Source organism: Typha latifolia, chromosome 3, assembly GCF_019914945.1.
Source record: "Typha latifolia isolate L0001 chromosome 3, TyphaL0001v2, whole genome shotgun sequence".
Taxonomy (NCBI): Eukaryota; Viridiplantae; Streptophyta; class Magnoliopsida; order Poales; family Typhaceae; genus Typha; species Typha latifolia.
In genome coordinates this window covers 16,945,021-16,973,020 of record NC_133088.1, presented here as the reverse complement: position 1 = coordinate 16,973,020, position 28,000 = coordinate 16,945,021, and the positions used below count along the sequence as shown (strand labels likewise).

The 28,000-nt window shown below is 36.6% G+C and overlaps 5 protein-coding genes across 8 annotated transcripts; 3 read left to right on the top strand and 2 right to left on the bottom strand.

The window, feature by feature from the left end:
• The first annotated feature begins 1 nt into the window (after window position 1).
• Window positions 2–5,215, top strand: LOC140784401 (mitochondrial outer membrane protein porin 6). Of its 4 annotated transcripts, none has more exons than XM_073131794.1 (7): window positions 2–228; window positions 945–1,020; window positions 1,639–1,706; window positions 2,589–2,699; window positions 3,039–3,125; window positions 3,881–4,089; window positions 4,493–5,215. In XM_073131794.1, the coding sequence occupies exons 2-7, from the start codon at window positions 972–974 to the stop codon at window positions 4,797–4,799; spliced, it is 831 nt and encodes a 276-aa protein (XP_072987895.1). In that variant the 5' UTR covers window positions 2–228; window positions 945–971; the 3' UTR covers window positions 4,800–5,215. The 4 variants fall into 4 exon arrangements, with proteins under 4 accessions (XP_072987895.1, XP_072987894.1, XP_072987896.1 ...); XM_073131793.1 differs by having other exon boundaries at window positions 942–1,020; XM_073131795.1 differs by having other exon boundaries at window positions 11–196; window positions 942–1,020.
• A 722-nt stretch (window positions 5,216–5,937) lies between these two features.
• LOC140784626 (lysine-specific histone demethylase 1 homolog 3) lies at window positions 5,938–9,522 on the top strand. The gene is made up of 3 exons (XM_073132122.1): window positions 5,938–7,780; window positions 8,141–9,005; window positions 9,185–9,522. Exons 1-2 carry the CDS (start codon window positions 5,965–5,967, stop codon window positions 8,896–8,898), a joined length of 2,574 nt encoding a protein of 857 aa, XP_072988223.1. The 5' UTR covers window positions 5,938–5,964; the 3' UTR covers window positions 8,899–9,005; window positions 9,185–9,522.
• A 202-nt stretch (window positions 9,523–9,724) lies between these two features.
• On the bottom strand, window positions 9,725–11,803 carry LOC140784627 (thioredoxin-like 3-3). The gene is made up of 3 exons (XM_073132123.1): window positions 11,559–11,803; window positions 11,304–11,329; window positions 9,725–10,224 (listed from the first exon to the last, which is right to left on the bottom strand). The coding sequence occupies exons 1-3, from the start codon at window positions 11,718–11,720 to the stop codon at window positions 10,005–10,007; spliced, it is 408 nt and encodes a 135-aa protein (XP_072988224.1). The 5' UTR covers window positions 11,721–11,803; the 3' UTR covers window positions 9,725–10,004.
• A 5,639-nt stretch (window positions 11,804–17,442) lies between these two features.
• LOC140783590 (very-long-chain aldehyde decarbonylase GL1-10-like) lies at window positions 17,443–21,188 on the top strand. Its single transcript, XM_073130525.1, has 5 exons — window positions 17,443–17,890; window positions 18,232–18,554; window positions 20,432–20,579; window positions 20,668–20,700; window positions 20,811–21,188. Exons 1-5 carry the CDS (start codon window positions 17,561–17,563, stop codon window positions 20,886–20,888), a joined length of 912 nt encoding a protein of 303 aa, XP_072986626.1. The 5' UTR covers window positions 17,443–17,560; the 3' UTR covers window positions 20,889–21,188.
• A 604-nt stretch (window positions 21,189–21,792) lies between these two features.
• LOC140783591 (vacuolar protein sorting-associated protein 24 homolog 1-like) lies at window positions 21,793–27,091 on the bottom strand. Its single transcript, XM_073130526.1, has 6 exons — window positions 26,773–27,091; window positions 26,609–26,685; window positions 25,823–25,925; window positions 25,154–25,275; window positions 22,204–22,395; window positions 21,793–22,113 (listed from the first exon to the last, which is right to left on the bottom strand). Exons 1-6 carry the CDS (start codon window positions 26,882–26,884, stop codon window positions 22,033–22,035), a joined length of 687 nt encoding a protein of 228 aa, XP_072986627.1. The 5' UTR covers window positions 26,885–27,091; the 3' UTR covers window positions 21,793–22,032.
• Window positions 27,092–28,000: the final 909 nt, after the last annotated feature.

Below are 28,000 nucleotides of genomic sequence, written 5' to 3'. Positions count from 1 at the left end.
CTGGAGAGGATCGCAGGGTGTTTGTATGCGGTTTTTGTCGAATCGAGAAACTAGTCAAACAGGAGAGGACTGCTCTCTCTGCACCTCAAAACCCTTCTACTCTGCCCATCGCCAAAAAAGACTTCGTATTAGGGTTTTTGGCGGCTTCCAATCGCCACGAGCCCTCTCTCCGTTCTATTCTGGTCGGCGTTGCCAGGTCGAGATTCTAATCCTGGTGGATCTACTTTGGTAACTTACATCGCCTTCTTCGTTTCATTTCTTCCGATTTGGATCTGATTTGATACACTTCTTGACCTCTTTATAAGATTTCAAATGAATAGTGTAGACTAGAAGCCATTTCAATAGTGATGCACTACGCCGTTGTTTTGATTTGATTATTGTTTCTTTGTGTTGATGTAAAATCTCAGAGATTAGTTGGCATTCATTTAGTGGGTCAGTTTAATGAGTTCCCTAAGTCCTTGATAATAAGTCAACTGGGACGCCGAGGCCTTGGATCGACCAAATAAATAGCAATGGCTCTTTTTTCCAGCCAAAGTACTTGGCTCTTGAGTTCAAATCTTACCCAAGCTTCGATGCAATCCAGTTAATATCTATATATCCGGCTTTGGTACATAGCCCAACTTTGAGCCCTTTAGGTTATGAGGATTATTTCCTTTAGATTCTTTCTCTCGATGAAGAAGCATATCTGATGTAATTATTTTAAGATAACGTGTTTTTTCTGTTTCATTTGTTATTCAAGTGTAAATTAGACCTTGTCGTGTCTATTTTCTTGTGTATTGAACTTTCAATATGTACTTTCTAATGTCTTTCCCTTTTATTGTGACCCACTAGCCAAATATTTGCCAGTCTTAGTCTTTTCTTATTTTTATGAAAATCTATGACACATTGTTTTGTTTTATCTATCTTTTGTCTATTTGTTGATGGACTTTGCTTTCTGACAGTAGCGCGACTAAGATTACTTAAAGTTAAAGATGAGCAACGGTCCAGCTCCATTCTTTGAGATTGGAAAGAAAGCTAAAGGCAAGTAGTAACATCTACTCTCTCTCTTCTAAACTTTATATAATCGGCGCATTATTAGAGGCTTGTTGCTTTAATTGTGAAATGTTGCTCGGATTGTGCCTTTCATTGTTGCTAATGCCTTTTCTTGTGGTGAGAATTAGACAGTTCGAGCAGTCGTTTGCTTTGTTGATTTTGTTTTTCTAGCTCTCTTTTATTGTGTTTTCTCTTCTCTTGTTCTGTGTTTGTTGGATATTTTGCTCTCTTTCAGTTGTTTGTGTTGTTTTTCTTTCGATTTCCCATCTTTTTTTCCTTGTCATATGGGTATCCAAGATAACAAGAGTTTAAGGTGGTGCATATTACCTAAGATAATTTACATATGCAATCAAGCTAACAGAAACTAATCCATTCTCGTTGCTTGAAATTTTTATTATTTGGTCCTCATTGCGTTTATCCTCCTTGAGGAGCTCTACATTCAGAATTTGTTAATTGATACAAATGCATAATTCTGACTTATTATAGTAGCCATTGTTGGTGTTCATCTTATTATCTTTAGTGTTTTACTGTATATGTCTTTGTCTAACTTTATTATATAATTGTTTTAGGGGAATTAAAAAAAAACTCTGCTATTTCTCCTTGCAGATCTTTTAAACAAAGATTACAGTTTTGATCATAAATTCTCTTTGACGACGTTGAGTGATGCTGGATTGGTAAGAAGGATTGTTACTTCCTTGTGTGCTTTAGTGTTAAATACTTACATAGGACCTAAAATTGAAGGAACATCCTTTGCTCTGAACATTTTCTTAGTGGTTCTTCCTTTTCTTTTGCACAAAAAAATATTTTATTGCATTACATGTATATCATCAATTTACAGTCAATTTGTTTTCTAGCCTTTGTTAATTATGTTGCTTATTATAAATAATTCATAAATCTAATGAGTTGCACCAGACTGAGAAAGCTAAAATAAAAAATTTCTCCATGTGCTAAATGTCATCTTTCTTTCTGGGTTCTTGTTCTGTTGCATACTTGCATGTGCTTGATGCTCAATTCTTCCAACTCTGGATGTAGCATGCTGCCTAGTGGTGCCATTGAGTGTTAATACTATGAACAGTGGTCTTATATGTTCTTTTGCGAAATATTATTCTATGTGCGAAGATTGTGAACACACATCAACTGAAATTTGCAGAATGGATACAAGAACCACCACATAGTACTACGTGAGCCTGTAGCGTTTTAAAGCTTGTAGGATAGAATAGTGAAAGTAATAGACAACTACTACACTAACAATTCATTTTCTGGCCATCTCATCCTTCTATTATTTTTTTACTCTCCTTAATTGCCAAGGCATTTATTGCAAATATGTAGTTTAATGCTGGACTACCTGTTTCTGAAGTTATGTAAAGTTAACAGCTATCTACTTCTTGCTCTATTGGTTGTCTTTCTTACACTGTAGCTGTTTATTTTACTTGAGGCATATGAAATTTATCTTATGCCGGAGATCATTTTCAGCATGGGATTTCTGTCCTACCATCAATGATGTTTCATTTCTCTGATTTTCTAGACTTAAAAAGTGATATTGTATGGTATTACAGGGGCTTACAGCTACTGGTGTGAAGATTGATCAGCTTTTCATTGGTGATATAAGCACACAATACAGAAGCGGTAGAACAACTGTCAATGTGAAAGTTGATACCAATTCACATGTAAGACGAATCTGGTTATATCTTGTTGTCAAGCTAATATTATATCCTTAGTTTGTTAAATCTTATGGTTGGCTTGAGTTACATTTACCTAGTAAAGCTAATAGATATGGTAGTTTCTCGTGGGGCTCGTCTAACCTTTTCCTTTCTATACGTATTCATCTGCTTTTGTGATATTGAGAAGACATTGACGGGGCTCGTCTAACCTTTTCCTTTCTATACGTATTCATCTGCTTTTGTGATATTGAGAAGGCATTGACTTGATTTCATTCTCATTCTTTGTTGAATATCCAGTGTTCCACTGAAGCTGCGAACATCTTATGATAAGCATTTTTTTTACAGGTCTCAACTACAATCACTGTTAATGAGATAGTCACTGGTTTGAAGACTTCATTCAGCTTCAAAATCCCTGATCAGAAGTCTGGCAAGGTCAGTGAATTATGGGAAAAAATGAGACAGTATGAAGGAGATGTACATTAAGCTTTTTTCCATTCTATACTTAAAGCAGCCTCAAAGTGATGTTTTATGACCCCAGTAGGAGTTGAATTAGTTAATTTAGCTAACTGACTCTTTGAGTTCATTGACATTGTTTGACTTTACATAGGATTACAAAAGGCACAACTGAAATTACCTCAAGAGTATAAAATAGCAATCTCCACTCACTTCATCCATGATGCTAATTGAAAAAAATCTTAGCTATTTAAGCATCCATACACTTCTACATGCTTGATAGAGTTCCACAATTTATTTATGTCAGCTCATCCATTTGTAGCCAAAGTCAATTGGTGTTCTTTTGCTAATTTCCAAGTCTGACACTTTACTACGTATACATTCTTAATTTATTGACCCCTTTTTGTCTCTTGTCACTTTTTGTCTTATGCTCATTAGGTCTCTTTTGTCCCAAGGTAAACATAATCTATGTCTAGTTCGAAAAACTAAAATAACATGTTGTAGTAATGCTTGCTTCAGCTAGCTCAGCTAACTCATGAGTTTTGGTATCATTGGCTTGAGACTTTTCCCCATTCTAAATGAATTTGCTGAAATAAATAGATAAGTCAAATCAGGATGAAATTAGAACTTTTAGGATTCTTATGAACATTATTGAATGATCTTGTTGCTATAAAAGCTAGTTAGCTGTTGAAACTTGAAAGAGTATTTGATGATATTGTGTTCTTATTTTGCAGCTCGATTTGCAGTATCTACATGATCGCACTGCAATAAATTCTAGTATCGATATGACCCCTAGTCCTTTGCTCGAGCTGGCAGCAACAATTGGCACAAAAGAACTTAGTCTTGGGGCTGAGGTTGGGTTTGATAGTGCTTCTGCTTCTTTCGCCAAATATAATGCTGGGATTGGTTATAACAAGCCAGATTTGTCTGCTGCTCTAATCTTGTGAGTTCTTTTTTTTTTGGTTCTACATTTTTTAATGATTGTTAAGATTTTGGAATAAAAATTCTTAATCTACATGCTTGGTTCAGTTTCTACAATTCTCTTGTGGAAATTCATAGATGGTTGGAAACTATTACTATTGGAACATCCAAGCTATCTTTGTTGGTATTTTCTCTACGTATGCTACACTTATTCACAGACAATCGAGAAAAATGTTGCTAATTTAGACTTCATATATATATATATGTATATACATTATATATAATTATGTGTTTATTAATTTATATACATAGGGAGAGTTTGTGACATTTTCGACATGTTTTATCTGCATGTTCCATGTTCTATCGTGACAATTTGTCTCAATTTCCTTGTACACTTATAATTACTTTGTGCCATCTTTTATTAGGGCGGACAAGGGTGAGACATTAAAAGCTTCTTATGTCCATTTGGTCAATCCTAAAAATGGAGCTGCGGTGGCTGCTGAAGTAACCCACAGGTTCAGCACCAATGAGAATAATTTCACCATTGGTAGCTTTTATGCTCTTGATCCTCTAACTACTGTGAAGACACGATTCAGCAATACTGGAAAGGTCGCAGCTCTCTGTCAGCATCAATGGAGGCCAAAATCATTTGTAACACTTTCTGCTGAGTATGACCCCAAGGCAGCAACTGCACATCCCAGGGTGGGGCTTGCAGTAGCTCTCAAACCTTGAAGATGAAACGGAAATTACCTGCTCTGTGAGAGTGTACTACATTCCTTGATTCCATTATGTTTTCCATAAACCCATGAAACTTGGTTTGGTTTACCCCAAGAAATCTTGGGTTGATAACGTTTAAGGAAATATCTCCGAAAGCTCTGGCAAGAGTTCAAACTCAATTTTGACTAGAGTCCATCATAGTGAGACTCAATGCAGTGTTGAAATGTATTAGTCAAAGCAACTTCATCATGTTGTGTTCACACAAAACTGATGACTGACCTTTTGGGGATTCCTAAAAGGTCAATTGACTTTGCTTTAGATTTACTGAACTCAGAAAGTTTTCCACTGGTTAAAGTTCATATCATCATAATGGATTGAATGTTGTGAGTGTGAAATGCTTAAATACACTCTATTTCTTCTTCCTTCTTCAATGGTAAGTGGTGAATCGACTTGCTTCGTTCTTTTAACCATGCAAATATAAATTCCATATTTTTAATTCTGTATGTCTGTTATTATTCGCGAATAGTGTTAATATTTTCATATTTTGCTATATGTAGTTAATTATACTGAAGAGTTTAGTTTGGTCATTGATAGGTAGGAATTTGCTGCCTATAGTTCTATTAAATTATCAAAGGTTTCTATAACCTTTATCCTACTAGTAGTTAATACAAAATGCCGCCGTGCTGTGCAAAACCTATCTCAATAATGATGTATTACCATATGAGAGTTACTCAACATAGAAATCAAAGTTGATTACAGCAACGGAAATTGAGACAGAGCTTAGATCAACTAATTTTCTTCTCCAGATAAAAATTATCGGAATTTTTATGACCAATTTTATTAATAGATATATTTAAATTATATATTCTTTTTGTTTGATAATGAGTTCGTAGGTTAATAATAAGTTAGAAGATGGAGCAATATATTGAAATCTTAGGCTAATAATAAGTTAGACGGAACAATATATATTTTAATTATTTTTATATAATACTATAGTGAAAATTTTATTTAAATATTAAAGAACATATCAGCTGATAGAACTCAACCAGCTTAACACGAATCACAATCTAAAGACGCTTAGAATGGTAAAGACTTGCCAAAATTTCCAACCAAATTACCGACCAGAAAGAAAGATATATAAATGTCAGTTCTTCTTTGCTTCTCTTTGTGAAGTGCTACAATGTCAGACCCACCGCCTTCAAATCCAATCCCTCCTTTCTCCGCTCCCAATCTCCTTCTTCCTCTTTCCTTCGTCGAAGCTCCTTCCTTTCCTAACCCAATCCCAATCCCAATCCCAATCCCAATCCCAATCCCTAACACTGACCCTAACCCGAACCCGAACCCTAACCCTAACCCTAATCCTAATCCTTACCCTTACCCTCCGTTCCAACTCCGAATCCCCTTCCAAGGGAAGCGCAAGCGCACCGGATTCCGCCGCAAGGCCGCCCAACCACCTACCGTTCAGGTAACGCAATCTCCTCAACCATCACCACCACCACCACCTCCACAGCTTCCTTCCTTGGCTCCCACCAATGAGGCCAACTCCATCAAGGACCCATTCGCAAACCCTAACCTTTACATTAACCCCGATATCTCTGAGGAGATCATCGTCATCAACAAGGAGGCTACCGCCGAGGCCCTTATCGGTATCACCGCCGGATTCCCTGCCGACACCCTCACTGAGGAGGAGATCGAGGCCGGCGTCGTCTCCTCCATAGGCGGGATCGAGCAGGTCAACTACATCCTCATCAGGAACCACATCATTGCAAGATGGAGGGAGAATGTCTCCAATTGGGTCACGAAGGAGATGTTTACCTCTGTGATTCCGCCCCTCTACGAGCCTCTCTTGAATTCGGCTTATAATTACTTGGTTTCTCACGGGTACGTGAACTTTGGGGTTGCTCCCGCGATAAAGGAGCGGATTCCGGCAGAGCCCAATAAGCCGAATGTGGTTATCATCGGAGCTGGACTGGCGGGTTTGGCTGCCGCAAGGCAATTGATGGCATTTGGGTTTAAAGTTGTCGTCTTGGAGGGTAGGAAGAGGTGCGGGGGCCGGGTGTACACGAAGAAGATGGAGGGTTCAAATAAATTTGCGATGGCCGATTTGGGCGGAAGCGTCTTGACTGGTACACATGGAAATCCCTTGGCGATAATTGCTAAGCAGTTGGGTTCAATGCTTCATAAGGTGAGAGACAAGTGCCCCTTGTATAGGCCGGACGGGAAGCCAGTCGATCCGGATTTGGACAGCAAGGTGGAGAATGCATTCAACAAGCTCCTGGATAAAGCAAGCCGACTGAGGCAGTGTATGGGAGAGGTTGCAATGGATGTCTCACTTGGAGCTGCCTTGGAGACCTTTAGACAGGTTTTCGGTGATGCTGTTACTGACGAGGAGATGAATCTGTTTAATTGGCATCTCGCTAACTTGGAGTATGCTAATGCTGGGCTGCTGTCAAAGCTTTCATTGGCATTTTGGGATCAGGATGATCCATATGATATGGGTGGAGACCATTGTTTCTTGCCTGGTGGTAATGGGCGATTGATTCAAGCTCTTGCTGAGAATGTTCCAATTATATATGAGAAGACAGTGCATACAATCCGATATGGTGGTGATGGTGTGCAGGTTATTGCAGGCGGGCAGGTCTATGAGGGGAACATGGCCTTGTGCACTGTTCCGCTTGGTGTTTTAAAGAATGGTACTATAAAGTTTGCTCCTGAGCTGCCCCAGAGGAAGCTTGATGGGATTAAGAGGTTGGGTTTTGGGCTGTTGAATAAGGTCGCAATGTTGTTCCCCTATGTCTTCTGGAGCACTGATCTTGATACCTTTGGGCATCTGTCTGATCATCCAAGTCGCCGAGGGGAATTCTTTCTTTTCTATAGTTATGCAACAGTAGCTGGTGGTCCGCTCTTGATTGCATTAGTTGCAGGAGAAGCAGCACACAACTTTGAAACCATGCCTCCAACTGATGCTGTGACCCTAGTTCTTCAGATTCTCAGGGGTGAGTTTATTATTTCTTTTTCTCATATTTCTGTTAATAGTTTTGGTTGATTATCCATAAGGAGGAGTTTGTCATAGAATTGGTTATTGTTACAAAAGGTCCCATGTCCTCAAATTTGCACGAATAGGTTAGTATTCATGCAAGACGCAGTTGGACTTTCTATGTACTTTACTGCTTGTCCCATGGCATCAATTGTCAAACTTTTTGTAAAAATAGAATTCTAGACTATGAACTCTTTACTAATGCTCTTATATATACTTGACTCATGGCTGATAAGTTATATAAAATATTTTTTCCTTTATTGTTATGAGGTAAGGGTGATAATTACTTACTGCTAGTATATTTGTACTTTGCAAACAGGCATCTTTGAACCACAAGGAATTGAAGTTCCAGACCCTCTCCAAAGTGTTTGCACGAGGTGGGGTACTGACTCATTCAGTTTAGGTTCATATTCTCATGTTGCTGTCGGAGCATCTGGGGATGACTATGATATCTTAGCAGAAAGTGTTGGAGATGGGCGGCTCTTCTTTGCTGGTGAGGCTACCACAAGGCGCTATCCTGCAACTATGCATGGTGCTTTTATTAGTGGCTTGCGAGAAGCTGCTAATATGGCTCACCATGCTAATGCTCGAGCTTTGAAAATAAAAGTGGAAAGAAGCCCGTCGACGAACACTCAGGCTTGCGCAGCACTCCTGGCAGATCTATTTAGGGAGCCTGATTTGGAATTCGGAAGCTTTTCTGTCATTTTTGGCCAGAAAACCTCTGATCCCAAATCTACAGCAATCCTGAGGGTGGCATTAGGTGGGTCACGAAGGAAGAGTAGTAATGAAGGAGCAAAGGCAGATCAACACCACTCAAACAAGTTGCTATTTCAGCAACTCCAGTCCCACTATAATCAGCAACAGCAGCTTCATGTTTATACCTTGTTATCTCGACAACATGTTTTAGAGTTGAGAGAGGTGAGAGGAGGTGATGAAATGAGACTAAATTACCTGTGTGAGAAGCTGGGTATCAAGTTGGTTGGTCGAAGAGGTCTGGGGCCTGCTGCTGATTCTGTAATTGCTTCCATTAAGACAGAGAGGGGCAACCGTAGAACTAAACCCAGTCCCTTGGTTTAAATTGGTTAATGAGCCAGGAAATTTTTTATCTGGTGTGCTAATGTATGAAGTCATGGTGCCCATGAAGCAATTTCTTTTCCTCGCATTCTGGTATTTCAAGATCACTGGTAAGCAGTAACCCACTTTCATGTTGATGGACCGAAGTTAGCTTGAACACTTCTTAGCTATCTAAATATCAATCAGCTCATATTAGCTAAGCATGTCATTAGAACTTGAATTCCTGTTGGATTGAAGAACACAGTTGTATTTTACTGATTCTAGGTTTTTTTTTTTAAATTTCATCCAGGAAGAATTATTTCGCCCAAGAAGCTTCGGCAAAACCTCTACAACTATCACCATGAGACCTGCTCCACTCCACTGTTCCTTCCATCTTTGCTGCTACCAAATGACAGTTCGGAGCCACCCTGGGAAGCTATCCATGCTCCAGCTGCAGAGGGAAGCCATGGACGAAAAAATGCACAAATTTTGGAGACTTAAAATTTGTGGATAACAAACTATTCATGTAATTTCACATTAGCTGATATCTTTTGATTTAGACGATCTGGCTGAGAACATATTTGCATTCAATATTGGTATCGCATTACAATGAATTAAATTATTGATCCATATTGTGAAAAAAGAAAAGTATGAGACTATATTTATTTTGGCATTCATATATGATGGCACAGAGAAACTACAATCCTATCAATAACTGTCCAACAATCCTAAATGAAACGTATAGTCTGACGCTCAAATCTATCGGAAGTGACACAGAATACTAAGATATCACATAGGCTATTTAATCCCAAAAAAGTTTTCTAAAAGTTATGCAGAAACCAGCAGCGCATGGTATCCAAGGCAACGGCAACTGCCCAAAACTTATGCCAGAATGTTTCCCATAAACACATGTTACACGTAACACGGGAATAGCTAATCAGCCTTAGATTATAAACAAGAAAGCAATTATTTGGCTGTTTGGCATCAAGTTAAGTTTACGAGTCAATACATTCTTGAACAATAGAAAGTGAAGCACAAAACTAAATTTTCTCATGGGAAGTCTATTCATTTGGTTGCTCATTGAACCTATAATTACAGCTGCTCCAAAATGCTCGAGATTTAAATTATCACTATGAATGCAGCCATAGGCGATCGTGCAGCCTCTCTTCTCCTGCACCAAGCATCTCATCAACCTTTTCTCCATTGCGGAAGAATTGGAACGTGGGGGTGTACCGAATATTTTGTGTTGTTTCAGGGCATTCATCAATATCGGCATAGATGAAGGAAATCTTTTTAAATTTGTTGCTCAGCTGGCAAAAAGAAGGTAGGATCTGGCTGCAAACACGGCACCTGCAAACACATAAAGAAGCAAATAACTAAACGAAAACAAAAGAACACTGACCACTGTAAATCAATAAGGAAAGTATGGTATTACTACACATTCCGAAATTATGCATGACAGACAGAATTAGTGTGTTGGATGATATTGATGGTCGAAATTACAACTTACAGTATTCTCAAGCTGAAGTAGTTATGTATATTATTTATTGGTTTTGATAGTAATATTTTGATATCGCTCTCAAATTCTTAATTAGAGCAGTTCAAAAAACTGAAGATTTCAACATAAAATATGCTTACAATAATCTTTTCATTGCAAATACTTACTAAGGCAGCCTGAAAGTGAAACATATTCTTTTTGGCATCTAAGTTTTATGTTAATATACAATTAAAATTCTTCAGCAGTCGGTATATCATTCGTGAAATCTCTTACAGACAAAAACTTCATTTAACCATATCATGTCAAAAAACTTTGTATCAAGCTCAACTTTGGACAACACTTGTCACTTACAGGATAAATCATATTCACATTTCTCTATAGCATATATCATAACAGTCAGGACCTAAATAGACCATTTTATACATTCCAAAATTGATGATGCTGACTCTTTATATTAAATACATCAAAACAGAAATCACCAACAAATTGTTAAAAATGCTTTACAAGCAACAGAAGATAAAACATTGCTTGATGCGTAGCAAATGAATAGCTATAAGCAGTAGAAAGTATATAAAACCGAAAATATGTAAATGATATGTAAAATTGAACCAATAGAAGATTAAACATCAATGAAACAATAAACAAGGAAAACTAAATAGATCTCTGACCATTCAATTAATGCCACCTAGGCAATGATGCTCCTTACTCAGGAATGCACCTGTATTACTTGGCGTAAATATGCAATAGGATTTACTTCAAAAAGAAAAATGCTGAAACTAACAGGCCACACGAAAATGGTTTATAGCAGACATAACATAGATGAACAGTACTATTAATATTTAGGTTCATGTGCATTTACCACAATGTTTTACATACATGACACAATACCAAGGTTGAAATATAGAATAGATGGCAAGTGATCACGACATACCATGAAGCACCATAATTGATAACCGCCTACAAGGAAGTAAAATAATCTACGTTAAATAGTTAAACAAAAGAATTCACAAACACTTTTAAAGAAGTATTATTAAGAGGTAGGGCAATAATTTTGCCGACAGTAAATCTCCGAACCATTTTAAAGAAATTGATGCCTCACATGTACTCAAAGTAACAAAAATTAATAAATAATAGCAATTTAGGTTAGAACAGAATGGAAGCCAAAAGGACTGGTTTTCTAACTCACAGGGGTTTTAGATGCCTTGATGTCGCCGAGGATCTCCTTGAGATGGCCATCGCCGGAAGCGCTGCGGAGGTTGCCGTGGTGGTTCGGAGGAAGTGAGGATAAGCCCGAGCTCGACGGGCCTTTATTCTCGTTTTTCTTATCCTCCTCCCCATCCTCCCCCATCGCTCCCTCGTCCCTCCGATATCGTACAACTCACGGATAAGATGTTTATCCGGCGAATAAAAAAGAATATCTGGCCGTAGTTTAAGCGTATGGCCCAATTAGGCCTTCTTATATTTCTAGCCCAAGCCCAAATTTTTTTAATATATATATACAATTCATGAAGCAGAGGGACGACAAACAGTGAGTTAGTTAGTTAGTTGGTTAGTTAGGTGTTGTGACAACATCGATGATGGTTTCTTTAACATAAATTTTGCCATCATACATGCATGAGGGAGGGGGAGGTCTGCATCATGTTATTAAGAATAAATGCCAATTAAATGATACTAACAGTGCAACCAGTCACCACTCTTTTATCCCAACTCGTTAAAGATATATATATATATATATATATATATATATATATATATATATATATATATATATATATATATAATGATCAATTGGATCGTATTGGGAGACTATCCCCCCATTCCTCATTAGATTACATGTCATGGCATCGTTGTCAAAGTTTTGGCCTCCTCTACTCTTAGCTATCAATGCATTTCCTGTCTTTGTCTTGAATATATAAGGAATTTGCACCAAAAAATCTTTTAATTATGGTATTAATAATTTTTGAGTCTTTTAGTTTCGAAGTAGTAAGTAAGGATCTATTTTACTCATTTAGCCCAAATAAAAGAAAATAATGGACTGCCGCGGCTTTAAACTATAAGCAAAGATTATATAAAAAGTATGCTTTTAATGTATCCAAATTTAATATAAAAAAAATAAGTATTATTTTATATAAATTGTACGGGAAAAATGTAAAATGTGTACTTTTTAAATTTGCTAATTTATGCATCTAAATATATGCTTTCAATAAAAATAAAGGTAATAAAATAACCCAAATTTATTAGTCTAAAATTAGAGAGTCTAAAATTGTTAATTTTATAACTAGAAGCTTTTTCATGGAAATTGCAACTCCTTATCCACTTGATTTGTTTTTATATCTTGTTTTTATTTATTTTTTCTTTTTGGTCAAAAAAGACGACATACAATGTTCTCTTGTATGCTATAACACTTATTTTTATTATAAGTGAGACAAATAATAGATTCGTAACGGACCGTACAAATAGTAGGACAAAGATAAATAGAATATGATTACCAAGTTTCTAAAGAACTTTTCATATCTACTCTCATTTTATTCTTTAGCAATTTATAATTTATCCCTGATTCGGTTTTATTTTTAGTTTTACTTATACATATTAAACTTAAGCATTTAATTCTTCTATAACATAGTCTATTTTATTACTATTAATTACTTTTTGATGTTGAAATTAATGTTGTTCATTGCGGCTAATATTTTCTATCATAGAAGAGATAATAAAACTTATGTGAGGGCAATTAAAATTTCTCACGCCCCCACTAATGATTGATTAACAATTATAATTTAATGTGGGCCATAAGAAAATTAAGTGCTCATTCATAGAAATAAATTAAAATTAAGTTAAACTACGAAAAGAGAAAAGAGAAAGAGAGATAAGTTGTAAATTACTCTTTTATTTTTCTCAACTAAACAAACACTCAGACAAGAGAGCATGAGATAGAATTTTTCTTCTTCTTCTTCTTCTTTAAACCGCAACCGCATCTAGTGTATTTTAAAGCTTAAATATGATATCATGTGAGTTGTAAAACTATTGAATCTGACAACTACTTCTAAAACGCAAGTCATTTTTCTATTCAGCTAAGTTATATAGAAATCTAAAGATGGCTGAGTAAGCTTTAAGATTCTTTTCACATAAATTAGACAAGGAGTTGCAAACTTCGATTCAGCGAACTCACTAGCAAACATAGCATATGTTCAAAAGATCACCCACCATCTTGGTCACGGGAGTGAGGGGGCCCATCGGTGAGGAGGAGATCTGGTGATCAACTGAATAGGTCTTCCCACAGTGAGATCCGCATTTGGAGCTTGTCGTGTTCATGGTGGAATCTATTATTTGTTTCGGAATATGTGATGTAGTCAGTGTTTGATTGCTAAAAACTAAACGAAAAAAAAGTAGTAGTCATACTTAAAAGCTTTCTTTAGTTTTAATGTTTAATTGTAGAAAATTTATCGAAGAAATCATTTTTTTTTTAATCTAGTAAGATAGTTTCACTTCTTTATTTTATCTTGAGAGACAATTCACTAAAGTCGGTCATCTTATTAAATCGGTGAAGCAGTATGAGATAAAGTCGGCCTCAGCAGTTTCTCTGCTGAGGATTTGGCGATTTTCTTTTTCTTATTTCTCTTACTAAATTCTTTTTTGTTTCTGATGTGGATCTCACATGCCTTGTTTTTACGTCGTCGTTGCTTGTCATAGATCTCGTCTGCCATGATCACAACCCACCTGCTTAAACTGTAGTCATTCTAGACTGACATGCCTTTACCTCACCTCCCTTCACGCTCCATTGTCGTCGTCCTAGTTCTTTAGATTTTCATTTATACTTTTAAAGAACAAATTCTTCGTTTTGTAGATGCAATAGATATATACATCACTTTTACCCTCCTTTTTGCTATCTTTCTTTTTTGGTTGTTTCCTTTCTTGGTTTCACAGATTACTCAAAATAGACTCTCTATGTGGATTTCATTATAATCGTTAAATTTCGTCACTGATTTGCATGTATTATTATTCAAGCTTACTCCTTTATTGAGTACTCAATTTTGACTTATGTTGTTAAACATATAGTGCTACCACGATTAGCCAAACATGAGTTATGTTTCTAAAGTACTGCTCTATCTACTCATTTTCTTATTGTGTTTGAGTGTTTGTTTTTCATACTTGATTTATTTTTATTTTGGTCTGTAATAATACAACCCAACGAGCGACTTGTTCATCGTATTCTTAGCCATTTTCCTTTTTCTTCTCTTATATCAAGTTATAATCGTCAAATTAAATTAACGATATGATCCGTCTACGAATTTTCCCTTTAAAAAGAATCACTTTATTAAATTTTATTTTTCGGCAACCAAATACTCCCTTAGTTATAAAGTTGATAAATCATATATATTTATATTTATATTGTTATTATTTTTTCAAGAAAAATATTATCTTAGTTGGGATTAACAAGTAAGTGTCCATTTCATCAAACATATATAGCAGATAAGATCCAAGAAAAAAAAAAAAACTATAAATCTGGCTAAGTAGCTACAATGGTCCATCATCTCCCATGTGATAATCTTAACTTTCCACTTGTTCAAACTGTGTGCCACATTTTATATACATATATATGCATATTATTTAAGTTATGTGAATATTATGTTGAATAAGTTGATATAAAACTTTGATACAAGTAGCAATTTCTTATCACAGAGAAATTTTCAAGTGATACCTTATGTTATTATTAATATCTCATTTTTAAGAATTTTGTAATCGAATCACTTATTTCTTTTTCTATAAGTTTTATATGACACCTTATTTTTATTTTGATTTTTAATGTATATAACTCTACTAATTAAATTACTAAAATATTTTTAGAATTTTTTTTTAACCTCGTTACACACTAGTTAAATCCTTTTTAAGCCATTGTCTCACCCCTACCATAGAGTAATTTAAATATTTTAAAATTATCTTTAGCATTCTAAAAGAAATCTTTTTAGTTGATACCCTTTCATTTGAAAATAATCGAGTTTAATTAATTTAGATTTTCACATAAAAATTATACAAAATATTAATAAGAAACAAGTTTAGGTGCACTTAGGTAGATGGGATGTCTCTTAATTACCAAAATTACTGACTGAATTAGTGATTAAGTATCAAGAATAGCTTACTCTATTATTCAGAGCAGTAATTTTACTGAGATGAATAAGTTTAAAAACTAACCTACTTGAATATAACACACACCCACTTTGGCCAAAAGGGACAAAATACATAAAAGGATCAGTAGACATGACGATCTTATTAAAATTTTCTGGCCCCTTAAATTAATGGGTAGGTTAGATAAGAATAAGCACATAATTAACATTAATCTAAAACCTACTGATGTTTGTATACTATTCAAATCAAATGTTATTTTCCATTGTCAACTAGATGAACAAAATAAAACTAAGCACCAACAAGGATGAGATTTACTAATCCCACTTTTTCTTTTTTATAGGATTAATTTTATTTTAAAACTTAAATATAAAATTAGGTGAATTGGATCACACCGAATGAAATTATCGAATTTGAGAGTGACTTCTAAATATAAGTTATTAAGCCGAAAAAAGATTTACTTAAACTACGAAACATCAACTAAATGTAATAAAATTAGGTAAGTATAATCCAATGGTTTTGTCCAGCTAGATCTAACGCGGCAAAAATAATCTAAGATTTATATTTTAAATTTAAAATAAACTAGATGTTTGATAATAAAAAAAATATGCAGTAAAATCAAAAAAAATTAACAAAGATTACCATATTTATGTGAAGAAAAAAATATATATTTCTTTTATCTTTACTCATTTATGTGCTTCACTTAGATTCGGGCTTCTACGACCTTGATGATTAATAGTTTTTCTTTCTTTCTCTCTTGCTAATAAAAATTTATTCATCTTTAAGCATTATAAAGAGAATAGGTTAGAAAACTCTATTACAAGTTAGTTTCGAAGAATAACAAGAAAGCCGTCAAAATAAAATTAGACAAGGATGCCCTTAGATGAGTCGTATTTTGATCACCCATAACATTTCACTACTAATATATACAATGATGGGAATGGCAATACCATTTATTTCCAACCTGACTCTCAACTGTGATCAGTGAGATGCAGAGATTTGAGTAGAGAATGATGGGCACTGCTAGTGCATGCATGGATGATGATAGATATCATGTTGGATAGATCTCTTAATGTGATCCTTTAAGTATTCCAAAGTTAAGGTCATCAAGGATGTTGCGGTCCACTTCTAGTTGGCATTAATTGGCACAATATCAAAACAAAATGACCTTTAGCTATATAATCACTCATGCATGCACGCACTGTCCAAGATCATAAACGTATTATATTATGCACTAACATAAGTTAGGATGTTATAATTAATTCACAAAGTTGAGAGGAATATATATACATAGCTTAAAGAGAAAGTAATAATACGAATTAAAAGTTTTCTATTCATTTTGACATTCAAATTTATATCCGTACCGGAATAGTTTATGTAGATCTGGATTCAAGAATAGCATTCAAATCATCGTACTATTTAATTTAATCTAAAATATTATAAAAATAGTTGTTTAGAAGATCTTTTTATAATCTATATTACTATCTAACAAATTCTTATTCATTCATAAAATGTCGACTCGTATTTCATGTTTCATGGAAATTACAAAGGCAGTTTAAGATTAAATTCAATCTGATTCGATTCTATATCTGAGTTTTATCGAATTATGGGCTTAAAATTTTATCCATCTTGACTTTCGAATCCATTTTTATACTTTTATATGAATTTTTAATTTTTAATTTTATTCAGGTAATTATATTACAAGTTTTTATACTTATATTTTCTAATATGTATACCACTCTCTCCTCCGGTGAACATATTGTTAGGCAATAAATAGAATAAATAAAATTAGGAGTGACAATTTTTGTACTTACATTATAACCCGTCATTAATCTGATTATTAATCGGATGGTATTAGTATTTTATTATGTAGACTCTTTTAATTTAATAGTTAATGACACGATAATCCAATTAGCCCCGAATAAACCGTTAATTCACACAAAAGAATACTTCCCGAACATATGATTGGCACCCATTTATAGAACGATCCAAAGAAAACTTTCGTCCCTCCGAAGCGGATACGCGTTCCCGTCCTCCGGGGGTGAGAGAAAGAGGAAGGGTGGTGAGAGCATGCTGCCGTACGGGAACACGGCCGAGGCGGAGGCGGCTCTGGGGCGTAGCCTCACCGCCTTGGAGGCGCTATGGTTCCGGTACTCGGCCGGGATTCCGGACTACATCTTATATTACCATAATATCCTCTTCCTTTTAGTTATTTTCACTTTGGTTCCTCTCCCCTTGGCCTTCCTCGAACTCCGCCTCCCGTCCGCCATCTCCCCCTACAAGCTCCAGCCGAAGGTCCGCCTCCCGCCGGGAACCTTCCTCCAATGCTACAAGGATGTCATGTGGGTTTTCCTCCTCGCCGTTGGACCTCTTCAACTCGTCTCCTACCCCACCATCAAGGTTCGTATGTTTTCTTCTCGCTTTGTACAATCTAGGTCTTCTTTTTATTTATTTTTTTCGCGATTTTGATGCGTTTTACGATTTTGGTTTTTCTTTTCTAGCCTTTATTCGGACATTTGCTTGCTAAAATATTGCATTTTGATTTGGTTTTGGGGGATCTTCGCGAATGGGTTTGGCGTCTCCGAACCTTTCGTCAAGTTCTCTCATCCATCCTTTTGCTTTCTACGATCTGGACTTTATTTTCTTTTTTCCGCAACTTGATTCGTATTACGATTTGTCTTTCCTTTGTGGCCTATTTTCTTAGTAAAAGATTATTTTTTTTTCGCTAATGTGGGTAGCAGATGATTGGAATAAGGACTGGATTGCCGTTGCCGTCTCTGGGGGAGATGGCGGCACAGCTGGCGGTGTACTTCTTGATCGAGGACTATGGGAATTATTGGATCCACCGGCTGTTGCATGGGAAATGGGGTTACGAGAAGATCCACCGAATCCACCATGAATTTACGGCGCCGATTGGCTTCGCCGCTCCCTATGCGCACTGGGCGGAGGTGCTTATTCTTGGCATTCCAGCCTTCATTGGCCCGATGCTCGCCCCTGGCCACATGATCACCTTTTGGCTCTGGATCATCCTCCGCCAGATGGAGGCCATTGAGACCCATAGCGGGTAAGTACCATATTTGATATTAATGGTTAATGTCTCTTGCATTACTCCATTATCTTAGTTATGACAAGAAGAAGAATAAGAAGATCCCTAATTTATGGCATTCGAAGAGATGAAGTTGATTGCTGAGCTGTTTGTTGGTTAGCAGTCGAAGAAGGATATAAATAGGTAAGGTGGTTAATTTATGGCTAAAGCCATCATAAGAGGGCTACTTTCCGGATCTACAGTCGTGAATCAGTTAGATATCCTTTGTGCTAATTGAAGGGGTTAGAGAAGATCTTTGGAGAACAAGGTTGTTTTTTACTTTGAGGAGAGCAACCATTCAGTGAAAATGTGTGATATGTTAAGATGAGGGAAAGCCTATGGCTGGTGTCATTTTTTTTTCCTAATTCAGAGGTTTTTCGAATCACTTCAATAGCTTTCCATTGTCAACCAGTAGTTATTCCCAGTATTCACGTTAAAAGATAACCAGTAGTTTATTCAACTATCTTATGTCACTAATTATTGATATAGAGTAATAAATTAAATTTGCTAGGTCTGATGACTGGTGATGTGGAGTAGAAAACAACTTGTACATTTTCATGTCCTTGACTAGCTTGCTCAAGTATGTAATTCCATAAATCCTTTGGTACAATCTAAGGAGAACTGCGGATAAGCATCACCTAGGAAAATCTGCTCTATTGAGTTGATTGTTGGAGAGCCAGATTATAACTAGCAATTAGGAAAATGGGATAGAAATACATTCAATGCTCATATTGATGATAGAGGAGCCTTGGTCTATATCATTGTCAACGTAAAAGTGATGGACCTTGCTATTCCACTAGAGTCTAGAGACTATATGAAGCGTTCTATAGCCGTCAGAGAATATCATCTGAACAGGACTAATTGAGCTTCAAGATCTTGGTCATATTGTTATGCCATTGAGGCCTATTAACTTATAGGTATGGTCTTACTGTATGTAAATCTTTCTCATTTTGTACATATATCTCCATGTGCTTCACACCAATGTTTGGGGGTGTTGTCCATTCAGCTCTCACCCTTGGAATGAATAGAACATCTCATATGAAATGTCAATAATTTTCATTCTTTATTGCAAACTCCTTTCTGGTCTAGTGGAACCCAGCAATGCTGCTCCATTTTTGAGTCTCGATTGAGCTTATGCGGTCTTGGGTAGCTATGATTAGTGACCTTACATATGCATCTTAGACTTTAGCTCAGAAACTAATTCTGGACAAGATTACAATTACAATATCTAGACATTCTGTCAAGTTGCAACGGGTTTTAGGATTTGCTCATTCCTTCTGTGAACCCTTCTAATCTCTGTGCTATGCTTGTATTTAACCATCATTTAGACTGGAAATGTCTAGACGCTGTTGTTGATGACAGTGATGGTAGTCTCATATTCATATAGAAAACCAATGGACATTAGATTAAGATATAATGTATCACCAAGTTGTGAAAATCTAACTGTCTATGCAACATGCTGATTCCCCGTGTCCTTGGTAGCTGTGGCTCTCATTTTCTCTTTTTATTGATCACCTCTCCATCCTTTGTTTATTCCCCTGAAACTTCCTGTGCACACCCTAGGTATGGTCTTAAGTGAGTTCTCCTGCCCAGTCATCATTGGCCCCTTGTTTGGGAGGATCCCTACTGGTGCCTCTCAAAGAGTATGCTTCTCCAGCATTGTTTTGCTGCTGATAAGGGAGCATTACATTACTGTACCCTTGTTTAGAATAATCTATATGCAGGATGCTATTTGGAGAAGTTTTTCCTCTAATATAAGCATCTATGGCATGGGGAAAAGAGGATTGTTGCACATATAAAAAGGTCTGTGCTAATTACTGCTAATGCAAAAGGTCCACTGACATGTTTTTTGGCAGTTACGATTTTCCACTGAATCCGACAAAATATATTCCTTTCTATGGAGGAGCAGAATATCACGACTATCATCACTACGTAGGAGGACAGAGCCAAAGTAACTTTGCTTCAGTGTTCACATACTGCGACTACTTATATGGAACTGACAAGGTAAGTTGATTGTTTAATATTTCCAAACTAGCATATTTTAGACAATGAGAGATAACATGTACTAATGCTACTTCCCTTATCATCTCAGGGCTATAGATTCCACAAGGCACACCAATCCAAGGTACTTATGCAGTCTTTCGATCGTCCACATACCTCAGTATCATCTTTATTTAAGTTGACTAGTTGTTTTCTGCTTCTCTACTTCAACTATTTTCTCTTCATTTGAATCAGTTGAAGGAGGACCAGTGGAGAATGAATGACCAAACTGGAGAAGTCGATGCTGCGAACTACAATCAGAAGTCTGAGTAGGCATAAATTTTGTTTCAGAATCTATGTGCAGATTGTGATCTCACTTGTCTTCCCACCTATTTGTCATGCATTCCATTTCAAAGTTGTGGGTCGCAGAATCTTAGGCTATGTTAATGGGTGGTGTATTCGCCAGGGTAGTCTATATGCACAGCGGCAGTGGGTTTGTCTTCTTGCTGTTGCTACTGATGTCAGCTGCTGTCTTTTAATCGACCAGTTTCATTGTGGATATCTCAATGAACCGAATTTGTTGAACTAATAAAAACGTGAAATCCCTCCTTGTTTCTTCTTTGATTTAAAGAACTTGTCTGAAATGTCTCTGCAACTATTTGTTACCTGCTCTGGTTTTCTGTTTCGGTATCAGTCTTGTCTAAAAGCTTTTGCGCACAAAAATGGTTGCTTACCTTAGCATATCATACTTCAGTCTCTCTAATTTTGCTACTATCTATTGGTACAATTCGGCATTCTTATCTTATCTACACTCAGTACTTATGAATACATGAAATCAGTGACTAGTAACAGTACATCTTCCTAACTAGTATGAAAAAAATGAAAAAAGAAAAACCAATCGTGTGAATTCTCACTTACTGGAAGGCCAAAACCCATGTTTGTTCCTCTTTCGATCTTTTTTCTTCCTCTCTCCAAACACCACCACCCTTTCTCTCCATTGAGCTCCTGTTCTTATCTGAATAGGGTTTTGTGGGATAAGACCCAGATTTATTTACTTTTTATATCCTGCTAGATAACAAAAGAACCAGATATTTATGAAGCACGCCACCGCCCAAGAAGCCCAGGGGTTGCTGGGTATTTCCTCTGGACTTCAACTCAAAACATTAATGCAGATATCATAACTCTTGAGAAGGGCATTTGTATTAATATCACCATCAATTGAAGTTAAAGCAACATCTGACCACACAGAATTGAAGGCATCACCACTGATAGAATAATATACTCCATTTTACACTTCCCGTTATCCGGTTAGACATTGATAGAAGAATATCATGCCTTCTATACAAGAAAGTTACAAAGAGACTTATCGAATTTAAATGAATCACACCATATTATCACTAAGATATTGGAGTAACTCCCGCACATTGATCATCACAAACAAATCCCATCCAAGTTAAAGGCTCAAGATAGAACTCTCCTACGACCTCACATTTGCAAGCCTTGCTCTCATCTCTTCTAGATCTCCATCATCATCAACACCCTCAGCCACGGCTTCTCGCTGCATATGCGGAAAGAGAGGTCCATTACCAGCTTTTGGAACAAGTGCATGGAAATTAAGGCATCTATCTGAGTCATCAAGTATATTTACCTCCTCGGTAGCATTGCTTACTGGGGTTTGCTTGACCCTCTCTCTCCTAGCAGCATCTGGCAGCTGTGAGATTGTCTCACCTGCTATTGCAGCAAGAACTTTGTCCACTTCCTCGTCTATTTCTTCTTCTATGTCCTCTGAGTCCAAAGCTGTATCAACCGCATCATTCACCATTTCTTCAATCACCCCTGCCTGAAGTTTAAAAGATCAAAGCGATGTGTAGATACCAATGAGCACAAGAATAGTGCATTTCAAGATAACTGTTTAAAATAGATGCTGAAATTCGGTACTCTGAAGATGGCACAAGATGAATGATAGTGTATCAAGGTTTTAAAAGACCGTAGACGGTAAACAGGTGGACCAGGGATCATGTAGCGCCTAAGCACTAGGCGATCTAGATAGGTGCTAGAATTTTAAGGCATATACTTTAAAATAATAATAATAATTAGAGAAGAAGTTAAAATTAATACATATAATCTAAACAATTTACTATTACATCCTTGTTAAGAACTAGAGTAAACTATTAAAATCCATTAATTCATCAACATGTACAATAATTTTAATTTTCTAAGTCAATTTACATACTAAAATATGATATGAGATGTTAAGGCGGTCAGCTAGGCAAAACCTAAGTGGATCCTAGTTGTATTCTATCTAACACAACAACCTATGCATTACGGCAAAAGTGTTTTAAAACAATGTGGCGTATCGTTTTATTCTGTCTTATGCCTTGAGACAGAAAACTTTTCCAGCATGACAGTTACTCTATTACTCCGTCCTAACTCTTATATATCTCGTGAAACTTAGGAAAACATGGTTCTTGGTAGCATGGTTTTAACTAACATAAGCATCAGCAATAACTACAGCAAATCAAGAATTACAGATATCACAGTAGGTAAATCTGTTTTCTTACTAACTAGTGGTATTGTTCGAAAACAAGAATTATGGAGAGGAAGGCATCGGATAAGATCTACATTAGAAGAAATAAATTGGTTAGGCAATTGTCAATCTTTTAGAGGTATCATCACATCTCAGAAAATAGTTGAGCATCTTTGAGAACTCTACAAGAAAAGATGATAAAACTTGATATGAAGTTGCAATACTAATGAGCATCATCTATTTGCTGGGATCAAACTTTCCAAAGGAAATTATGTGGAAGCTTTACAAAATTATTATGGAAGAAAGGTGAGTCTAGTCTTTGGCAAATATCTTTCCAGTACCATGGGAAAGCCTCACTCTCAGGGGATTCCGTATCAATCGATGGGGGCTATGACCAGAGCCCCCGCCATAGTGATTATGAGGCCCCAATTCTTGACCAGAAGGGACACCAAAGGCGTAACCGACTGTTCAGAATTGGGGATTGGCTTCCAAGACGGGCTTATTTGTCTCCTGACAGGTGCAATAAGAAGTTGAGATCTTAACCTAAAAGGAGGGATCCCACGGCTTGTAATGTAGCCGTAACAAATAAGCACGTCTTGGAAGCCAACTTCTGACACTGTAGTCAGAATTTAGTTTTTCGGTGTTCTCGTCGGAACACGCAAGCATACTCCTTGCTTCTAGGGGCAGACCTTTCCTTTATCTCCTTCTTCCTCTTCCCAGAGCCCCTGGAGGAACAAGGTCCAAGAGTCCAAATGTAAGATACTGACAAACAAGCCCTTACCTACTCCTTAAGGGCCCAAGCGTGAACCTTCACTTCCGCATGACGCCAACTCGGGTTATTCTAACTTTCCCCATCCGACCTCAATTGCTTGTACTCGATTGTTTGGGAATATTCTGCATCACGAGATAGACTATGCGGGGTGGACCCGCCCTCAGGTTAGGCCAGAAGCCTCATCTCCTTCAATTGATGCTCCCTTTTACCCCGCGAGAGTCTTGTTCGATAAAGCCCTAGTATGTCCTTGAATTTATCCGAGACTTGAGCAAACCCCAAATTGGAGAATTCTATTCATTGATAGTGGGGCCACAAATGGAACTCTCATACCTACTAATTGTTGTATCTGCAATGCATTCCCCCTAGCTCCCAAAATACCGACAGAATTTGGCACGAAAGCAAAAACCCAGAGAATAATTACTCCAATATTCTTCTACTTCATCCATACATGTCCCGGTGTAATGTAATACATTACAGGGAAAATTGCCTCAATTCCAGCAAAGAGCAGCTCCCTATAGTTTCTTTTGTGCAATCCTTCACTTATTTTATGCATTAAATGCTTGATTTAGGCATAAAAGAAGTCAGCTAATATGTTGCAATCGCCCTCAAGGAAGATGATCGTGATACGAGTCGCAGAGCTGAACATATCTAAACATGAAAATTTTGAAAGCAGAAGGAATCGATTTTAACCATTAGAATGACTTGAGATTTGAATATGTTGTTCCTCTAGAAGTCCAACACAACTTAAATCTCGTCGATCAAATTGGTAGATCAAAAGTTATGGTCAATATACTAACCAAAGGTCAGAGGATAGTAGGATGGATGTAGATGATGAAAGTTGGTAATGTGGTTAGGGTTAAGATTATGGAAGAGAATAATGGGTGTGGTGGGTGAATAATATTGTGAACAAAATGAGGGGAGAGTAGGGAGCTTCCAAGTATGGCTAGTCGCTGGAGTGAGGAGGAAGAAGCAACTGAGGGTTAACCTCGGCCGTGGAAGGAAGCTCGGGGGTCACGTTCAATCCAAAGGGACAATACACCATGAAAAATACAAGCTTTCTATGAGAAGGCCATCGATCCAAAGGGATCAAATATCCAGTGTTAATAATGAAGATGACTCCCATAAAATTCTTGCAAGAGCTGAAAAAGCATCTACATAAAGCACCGTATCCTATTTTGTTCACAACACAACAATGATCTCTGTTCTCTCATTGATTTTAGCAAATTTCCTCTAAACACATCAAATGTGACAACTGGACAAATGAAATGTAATGTGCAAAATAATAGACAGAGAAAATACCTTAGTCATCTCTTTACCGAATTCTTGCATCGTAGCTGCCACTTCAGGAGCTTTCATAAGCTTATTAACAATTTTCATGACCTCAGCACTCTTGGACAGATGGCCCACTGTCCTGACAGTTGCTGAAATTTATACAAGCAAAGAGAACCTTCCTAGGATTAATATGTTTGCAGTACAAAGAGATGAAAATGCACGGACCTTAAACATAAATTAGACTAAATGTGACTTAATCTCAAATTTAGCTCTGGTTTGAAGTATTATGTGAAAAGATTATCACTTATAAGTCAGAAATGAGATGAAAAGAAGGCTTATTTCTATCTTACATTTTCTCCAAAACTATCTTAGGGTCAAATTCATTGTACGTCATCAACGTAACTTTTGATAGATATTTCAATATAAAGATGATTCTCCTTTGGCATAAGTTTAAGTAATTATTTTTCTCCTTTGGATCTCTTTAGATAATTCTCTTCCCCTCTGGCATAAGTTTAAGTAAGCTTAATACAAACACTTGCAGTGCCATAGTATATTGCAACAAAAACAGTAGATAATAAACCAATTTACAAAGAGGATAACAAGTTATCGAGTTGAAAATGCTTACATGGAGTAAACGATGTAACTAACCTGCAGTTTACCTTCCAAGAATCTTACATAAAAGAAAATATAGCCTACCGACTTGTTCACCGAGATGCATTGAGACAGAATTGAGTTGAGCCTTATTTTCATAAAGACGTTTCACAGCTCGTCTTGATCTCACAATTTCCTTAGCAAGAGCCTAAATACGAAAATTGTAATTAGTGCTACATGATATGTCATTACTTGGACCTCAATTATATTTCACATTAATATCATACTGGTAGATACAGTAGGGGATACTGTTTTTCGTGATGAAACAGAGCTATATATTTCATTTTAAAATGTTGTTCATGCTACAACTGCAACAACAAAATAAAATACAATAATAGTAGGAAGGCAGGGTGAACATTTTGTCGCTGTTGAATAAAAACTAGCCAAAAATAAGGTAAAACAAATAAATGATCTGAAATATCAAAAATGTGCATATGTTTAGTATTATTTGGTCCCTGTATGTAGCCATGATGGTTACAGTGGTATGAAAAGCTACCAAAACTAGTCCCTAATCTCACTTCCAAACCGGCAAACTTCGGTACCACTCAACCAGTTCAATCAAACTACAAGAACCCATTAAATTCCATCTTCTTTTTCAACACTTCAAGCAAAGGAGGCGTAGGACAAGAGAGAAAACCCTAACTAAAAAAGTACAAGACGAAATGCGCAGGGCCTTAATGACCAACAATTACATAATTATAGAACCGGAGAAAGGAACTCCTTATTTTCCATTTCGCCTGCATCCATCGGCAAATAGCAACTACAAACTGAAACGATCTCCCCGACCAAGATACGAACTTTAATTAACTCTTCAAACAAATGGAAGCAAACCTTAGCAGATCCCATGTCGTTCCTCTTGGCCGCTTCTTTGATCGCCTTCTGCACATTGCGCTCTTCCCTCTGCACGTCTGAGGTATCGAAATCAACCAAATCCATCAAAATAACAAACTCGAAGCCAAGAAACGGGTGAGCGGAATTACTAACGAGACCCAAACCTCTGATCTGGCGATCGATGTTGAGGCACTCTTTCCGAAGCCGCCGCTGCCAATCCCTCAATTGCTCTTGGGGATTTGGTTTTGGCTTCAACAGATTCTTCACCTTCTCCATTTAATCTTCCTCGATCTAAAGAACTCAAACAAAAGACGAACTCCGAAATCGATAGCTCCTGTTTTCTTTTTCCTTTTTTTCCCCTTTTACCGCGCTAAAGAAGAACAACAGTTTAGTTTGGGTCTGGTTGACCTCCGATGACTCGGTCTGGTTTGACCCAATTCAACTCCGGCTCCGGAAATATTTGGTGTTTTTAAAGTTGTTCTTATTCCATTAAATATGGTGGGTTGCTACCTTTTATCTTTTTCTAGGAATTGAACATCGGTAAAAATGGTGAATAATTTTAATATTCCTACGAATTATCTAAAAATGTATTAGTCAATGTATTAGGTGGTTGACCTTACCGCAGTTAGTCATAATCTTAGGTTAATTGTCTTCGCGTTTCTAAAGCCTATCCTTAAAAACTGTCATCAATGATAAAAAAAATAATAATTACTCGGTCCATAGTCCATAGAACTTTTTTTTAAAAAAAAAGTTAATTACTCTAACCCGTTAAAAGTATGACTGATTTTCACGATAATCCTCTATAACTTTCTTAGGTTACAATGTTACTCCAGAATTTTTTTAGATTACAATGTCACGTTAAAAGATTTAAGAGAATTTTGTAAAAATCAGATATAATCCTGGAGGTGTTAGTATAATTAACTCTTAAAAAAAATCAGCATCATTATCAAATTTGGAAGGTCTATCGGGCAACCCTAATCTAAGTACGAAAGGGCCACACTTGGACTGAAAAATTAGCATGTATGCAGTGCATCTATCTAATTTTAATTTTTTTTTTCTTAATCTATAGTGCCATAGAAGTTGTAAATGGGACCTTAAGAGATCAATTAAGAACATTGCAGTCGACAAAACGATACCCTGGAAAGGCCCAATGCTACCAATCTTGTAGGCCAATTGCACTCTAGTTTTTGTTTTTCGTGTAATGGAATTTAATTTAAATCGCTTTCTATGGCCCATCTTGTCTCTAAGTGAGGAATTACAGATGTACAAGAACAGCAATTCCGGGCCAGATTTAAAGGATTTTGTTTTGGGTTTCTATTTGTCAAACATTTATCTTATTACTCTACACTTTTCGTGTCTGAGTTTGATTAGATTTTAAGGCGTTTAACTCAA

Coding starts and splice junctions, on each gene's coding strand:
- LOC140784626 (XM_073132122.1), top strand. CDS start 5,965: ATGTCAGACCCACCGCCTTCAAATCCAATCCCTCCTTTCTCCGCTCCC. Junction 7,781..8,140: donor AGTTCTTCAGATTCTCAGGG/GTGAGTTTATTA, acceptor CTTTGCAAACAG/GCATCTTTGAACCACAAGGA.
- LOC140783590 (XM_073130525.1), top strand. CDS start 17,561: ATGCTGCCGTACGGGAACACGGCCGAGGCGGAGGCGGCTCTGGGGCGT. Junction 17,891..18,231: donor TCTCCTACCCCACCATCAAG/GTTCGTATGTTT, acceptor TGTGGGTAGCAG/ATGATTGGAATAAGGACTGG. Junction 20,580..20,667: donor ACTTATATGGAACTGACAAG/GTAAGTTGATTG, acceptor TTATCATCTCAG/GGCTATAGATTCCACAAGGC.
- LOC140784401 (XM_073131794.1), top strand. CDS start 972: ATGAGCAACGGTCCAGCTCCATTCTTTGAGATTGGAAAGAAAGCTAAA. Junction 2,700..3,038: donor AAGTTGATACCAATTCACAT/GTAAGACGAATC, acceptor TTTTTTTTACAG/GTCTCAACTACAATCACTGT. Junction 4,090..4,492: donor TTGTCTGCTGCTCTAATCTT/GTGAGTTCTTTT, acceptor ATCTTTTATTAG/GGCGGACAAGGGTGAGACAT.
- LOC140783591 (XM_073130526.1), bottom strand. CDS start 26,884: ATGGAGAAGGTGAAGAATCTGTTGAAGCCAAAACCAAATCCCCAAGAG. Junction 26,686..26,772: donor CATCGATCGCCAGATCAGAG/GTTTGGGTCTCG, acceptor TCGATACCTCAG/ACGTGCAGAGGGAAGAGCGC. Junction 22,396..25,153: donor TCGGTAAAGAGATGACTAAG/GTATTTTCTCTG, acceptor TTTAAACTTCAG/GCAGGGGTGATTGAAGAAAT.
- LOC140784627 (XM_073132123.1), bottom strand. CDS start 11,720: ATGGGGGAGGATGGGGAGGAGGATAAGAAAAACGAGAATAAAGGCCCG. Junction 11,330..11,558: donor TCAAGGCATCTAAAACCCCT/GTGAGTTAGAAA, acceptor ACTTCCTTGTAG/GCGGTTATCAATTATGGTGC. Junction 10,225..11,303: donor ATCAATTATGGTGCTTCATG/GTATGTCGTGAT, acceptor ATGTGTTTGCAG/GTGCCGTGTTTGCAGCCAGA.